The sequence below is a fragment of the Octodon degus genome, unplaced genomic scaffold (genome assembly GCF_000260255.1).
Source record: "Octodon degus isolate 3935 unplaced genomic scaffold, OctDeg1.0 scaffold00008, whole genome shotgun sequence".
NCBI lineage: Eukaryota > Metazoa > Chordata > Mammalia > Rodentia > Octodontidae > Octodon > Octodon degus.
Genome location: NW_004524584.1, coordinates 16444528 through 16450151, shown reverse-complemented (window position 1 = coordinate 16450151; position 5624 = coordinate 16444528). Strand labels below are relative to the sequence as shown.

Sequence of the window (5624 nt, the reverse complement as noted above, 5' to 3'; positions counted from 1 at the left end):
AATTCATTTTAATGAGAAAAAAGATAAAACAGCAATGAAACAGTTTCAAAACAAGTAGGGCAGTTACATTAAATACACTGTATATTGCTGTCTTCATAGTATTCAGAGGACAAGATGCAGACATGATATTTTATCTAAATAATATTAGTACAAATCTTTCTTCTCAATAAACTAAGAGAAAGTAGCTGTATATCTATCCTATCTTGTGTATACATGTATTTTTTCTTCCTTTTTTCACAACAAAATAGTCTTTTATTTATACTTTTGCAAAGTTAGTAACGTGACACAAGGTTGTCTAGAGACTAATAGCTGATCTTAACCAGATACGACGTTTATCTCAGGACTGAGGTAGTTTGTGTTCTATAGGCACTGAGGCCAAGAGGTATAAAAAGTAAAGCTATATTAATATGCTGAGCTATAAAAGGTTCAAGCCAACAACTTCTGACAATTGTCAGTTGTGCTGATAACTCACTACCATTATGGACTACTGGACTTATTGAGTTATTTTGCTGAATTGAAGCTACAACCTTTAGACTGGCATCAAGCATGAAAAGGTCCTTTAAAGACTACTCCAAATACATCATCTCTAACTGCAATGGAACACCCATCTCTGTCAAAACAAAACAAAAAAGGGAGATATGTTGGGAGCAACAGAAGCTAGGAAATTGATCAAATGTGTGTAAGTGGGACTATCACTTTTTAATAAGCACATTACCAAGTGTTTTCTGAGTTATGGTCCATGACTACGGAAACCATGAACAACAGCATGAATAATCAAACAAACTAAAAATCACAGATCACAGAAGAAAAAGATATTTCATATGGTAAGTGGAAGAGGACTACTTAATTTGCTCTTTTTATGTGAACTTACTACCACCCTGGTAAGCTATAGATTTGGTGGATGCCTTTAAGAGAAACTATAATTACACATCAGAGAAACTTCCAGTGGTCTTGGCTAAGAATAGCAAAACAGACTTTTGTGTAAATCTAATTTTAGCAGTAAGTCATATTGTGTGTGATATGGCTTAGGTATTTCACATTTTTTAAATACAAATTCAGTTTAAAACCATAGCTAATTTCAGTTTCCTATAAATATTTCATTAAAACCTGACAGAAACATAAATCAAGTCCTATTCTCCCCACTGTGCAGTGTGTGAGAGGACAGAGAATAAAAATAAATACTCATTTCCAGGGTGATAATATCCACAAAGTAGGCCACTGGATAGAGTCAATAGCAAAAACAAGTGAAAGAAAATTTGCACATACTGTAAAAAGGGCACACATTCGTTCTATCTTCTCTGGGTTCCTGGGCCCCCCATTCTTGTTCAATCGCACCAGAAATCGCTCACTGCAATATAGGAAAGAAAGAGAAAGAGAAAGTTCAGGAACTACACATCCTAAAACAAAAAGGGAATATATAGGAAATCCCAAACACATAACAGCTTACAATGACAAGTAAGGTCGAAAACACATGTCTACCGGCAGGACACCCTGTTTTTTGTGCCAACTGACACACTATGGACACTCTAAATTGTGTGACAGGTGTTGCTGTTTACTTGCCAGCTGTGGCTGTGTGTCTTTTCTCTCCAAAGTTGTGTGTTTCCTAGGGCAGCAGTGAGGACTGTGTCTTACATTTCTCCCAAGTTTCCACAAAGCACTTGATGTTACTTTCATTAATAAGCATGTGCGTTTTTTGATATAAGAACTCAGATTATCATAAAAATATTCACTGTACTAAAACTGAAAAAATCTATATTACCCAATTTACATCTTCCTTTATATCACACTAGGGAATCATTTTAAGGCGAGAAAAAAACATTATAGGGACTTAACAAAGATTTGAGTAAAATTTTTAAAAAATGATCTACCATGTCTAAACTGCAAAGAGAATTTAATAATCACTAAATATTTAATTTATCAAATAATATAAGCAGTTCTTGAATGCCGTTATTGAAGGACTAAGAAATCCTTAAAAAAGTGTAAGTATCATTTGGAGAAGTATCTCCTCGATCTCTCATCTCCTTCCTGTCCCTACCCAAAATCTCATTCCCATCTCTTCATTCTAAAATTCCTTATTAACTGTAACAAGAAAATTGAATCCTAGTTGACAACAACATATGTATATCTAAAAGAAGCTTAATTCCCTGTATGCTCAGTCATAGGCACTGAATATCACTAAAAGACTAGTATTAAAATACTGTACTAGAGTCCTAGCCCAGGCCCAGTGAGTCCCTGGGAGAGATTCCAGGTACGCTGCGCCGGCAGGACCTGCTGGTCCCAGCCCAGGCGCAGCATGGGTGCAACCCTCTTCTATTCCCTTGGGATGCACCCCACCATTCCGCAGCACCTTCATGCCCTACCCCGCCAGCTACACAAGAATTTCTGTCACGTTCTAGAGACCCCCAGATCCAGTCCTAGCCTAGTCCTTGTGAGTGTGTGGGAGAGCTTCCAGCTACCCTGCACTGGCAGGACTTGCAGGTCCCAGCCCAGGGGTAGCATGGGTGAGACCCTCATCCACCCCCTTGGGAACCCCCCACACCACTCCACAGCAACCCTCTCACCCTGCCCACTGAGAAGTAATTTCTGCTGCATTCTGGGAACCCCCAGATCCAGGCCTAGCAAGGCCTGGTGAGTATGTGGGAGAGCTTCCAGCTACCCTGCACCAGCGGGACTGACCGGTCCCAGCCCAGGCAAATGTGGGTGAGACCCTCTTCCACCCCATTTGGGTCCCCTCAACACTCCGCAGCACTCCCCCACCCCGCCTACCGCATGAGAATTTCTGTTGCGTTCTAGGGAGCCCCAGATCCAGTCCTAGCCCAGGCCTGGTGAGTGTGTTGGAGAGCTTCCTGCTGCCAGCAGGACCTGCCAGTCCCACCGCAGGCACAACGTGTGTGAGACCCTCTTACACCCCCTTGGGACCCCCTGACCACTCTGCAGCACCCTCCCACCCTGGCTGCCCAGTGAGAACTTCTGCTGCGTTCTGGGGACACGCACATCCAGTCCTAGCCAAGGCCTGTGAGTGTGTGGGAGAGCTGCCTCTCCCCCACTACTCCACCTTGTCCCCTCCAGAATCAGCTCAGGCTTGGCATACAGGCCTGAGGTGAAACTGTGCAGCTGCAATCCCTGCAGAGAGAGTAGGACACAACCACCCAGCCAGTCCAGGAGCAGAACATCTTGCCAGAGGGGCACAACAGGTTCACTCCCAAGGGCAGCAACAAGAAGGAGCAGAGCACAGCAGCCAGACCCAAGACAGGCACAAATGAACAAATCCAAACTTCGTAGATCCGCACCTGAACTTCAATAGGTGCTAAGGTTAAAACTGCAACAAAGCTCTACAACAAAGGTCAGAAGACAGTGCTACATAAAAAGCCAACAGGAAGGAACAAATGCAATCTCAGAACCCAAGCCCACCCATAACAAGTGCAGAGGACACAAACACAGAACAAAGTGGGAATCACACAGCTGAAATCAATGAATCAACAGATTCTGAAATAGACAGCAGCAGAAACATATAGAGGAACTCAGATTGGAAATGAAAAAAGAAATGCCTGAATCAGTAACATCAGCAGTAAAGAATCAAATGCAGAAACATATGGAGGAAATCCAATGCCTACCCAGAACAAGTACAGAGGACACTAGCTCAGCTCAAATGTATGAATTAATAGCGTTGATAGTAAATAAGCAACAGCAGAAAGTCATACAGGAACTCAGAGCACAATTCTTTTCTACTAGCTCAGCTCAAATGTACGAATTAATAGCATTGATAGTAAATAAGCAACAGCAGAAAGTTACAGAGGAACTCAGAGTGGAATTCTTTTCTGAAGTAAAAAAAGAATTCTCAGAACTCATAGCATCTGAAGTAAAGAATCAACTACAGAAACATAGGGAGGAAACCCAATCTGAAAAAAACACCGCAGTAAAAGAATTAATAACTGCTTCCAAAGAAGACATGGATAAAAGAAAATATAGAGGAGATTAGAAAAATGATGGATTCCTTGAATAAACAATACAAGAAAGAAATAGATCGCATGAAGCAGAGTCAAAGAGATATAGAGGAATTTAAAATCTCAATCATGGGGCCGAGGAGATGGCTCAGTGGAATAAATGCTTCCCTGGCAGGTGCAAGGGCCTGAGTTCAATTCCTGGTTCCACAAAAGAGGAATTTAAAATCTCAATAACAAGTTTGCAAAACCACTTGAGTGAAAGTGAATAGAGTTTCAGCTATTGAAGACGCTGGTTGAGTTAGTGAAAAGGTAAGAAATGATCTCTTAAAAACAACTAGGATGCAGGAAAGAATAATCCATCAACTGCAAGATGATGCAAAGATGAACAATGTGAGACTAATAGGTATCAATGAGAAAGAAGGAGTCAATACAGAGCACATTAAAAAAAACATGGGCAGAAGTAATAGCAGAAAACTTCCCAAAAATGAGGAAACAATCTGACATTCAGGGAGCCGCAGCACACAGAACACCAAGTAACTGCAACCCAATTAAAAACACACTGAGACATATAATAGTCAAGATCCCAGAAATTCAGCACAAGAATAATCTACTGAAAGCCACTAGAGAAGAGAAGCAGATCACATTAAAAGGAAAACCCACCAGAATTACAGCTGACTTCTCTTCACAACCCATGAAGGCAAGAAGAGCATGGAGCAGAGTACTTCAAGTCCTCTATGAAAATAAATTCCAGCCCAGACTACTATACCCTGCAAAACTCTCTTTCAAGTTTGATGGAGAAGTGAAATACTTCCATGACAATGAACAACCAAAGAATTTCATGATGACAAAGCCAATCCTACACAGACTACTGAAAGATGTTCTAGAGAGGGACCAAAATGTTCAGAACTCCACAAATGAGATCAGAAGCAACCAACTAAATAGGGTAAGCAATTAAACACAGGAGAAAAAGGAGTAACCAACAACAGGTAAATAACATGTCAATTTTAAGTCAATATATCTCAATTCTAACCATCAATGTAAATGGACTCAATTCACCAATTAAGAGAAACAGAGTGGCACAGTGGATTAGGAAACAAAATCCAACAATATTCTGTATACAAGAAACACATTTAACTCATAAAGACATTCATAGGCTGAAGTCAAAGGATGGAAAACAATACTACATGCCTCAGCACCTCAGAAAAATGCAGGGGTAGCAATCCTATCCTCATACAGTCTCAACTTCAAACCAACAATGGTCAAGCAAAATAAAGAAGGCCACTATACACAGGTTAGGGGAAAAATTCAAGAGGAAGAGGTAACACTCATAAATATGTACGCACCAAACACGGGAGCACCCAACTATATAAAGAAAATCTTAATGGACATGAAAAGGCTAATATTCAATACCTCAATCTTAACAGGAGACCTTAACACCCCCTTATCCCAGGAAGATATGTCAACCAGAGAAAAAATTAGCAAATAAATGACAGAATTGAATCAGAGCTTGAAACAAATGGACTTGGTGGACACATACAGAGTATTCCACCCAAACACAGCTGAATACAAATTTTTCTCTGCTGCACATGGCTCATTTTCTAAAATCAACCACATAATGGTCCATAGGTCATGGTTAAGTCTATGCAAGAAAACAGAAATCATCCCATGCATATTATCTGA

At 40.6% G+C, this 5624-nt stretch overlaps 1 protein-coding gene across 1 annotated transcript in view; it reads right to left on the bottom strand.

Moving 5' to 3' along the window:
- The window catches only part of Dock3 (dedicator of cytokinesis 3), an 825219-nt gene that overhangs the window by 367098 nt on the left and 452497 nt on the right, over positions 1-5624 (bottom strand). The window contains exon 10 of the mRNA XM_023706273.1: positions 1267-1348. Coding sequence (XP_023562041.1) covers positions 1267-1348 — 82 coding nt within the window. The remainder of the gene's footprint in view (positions 1-1266; positions 1349-5624) is intronic.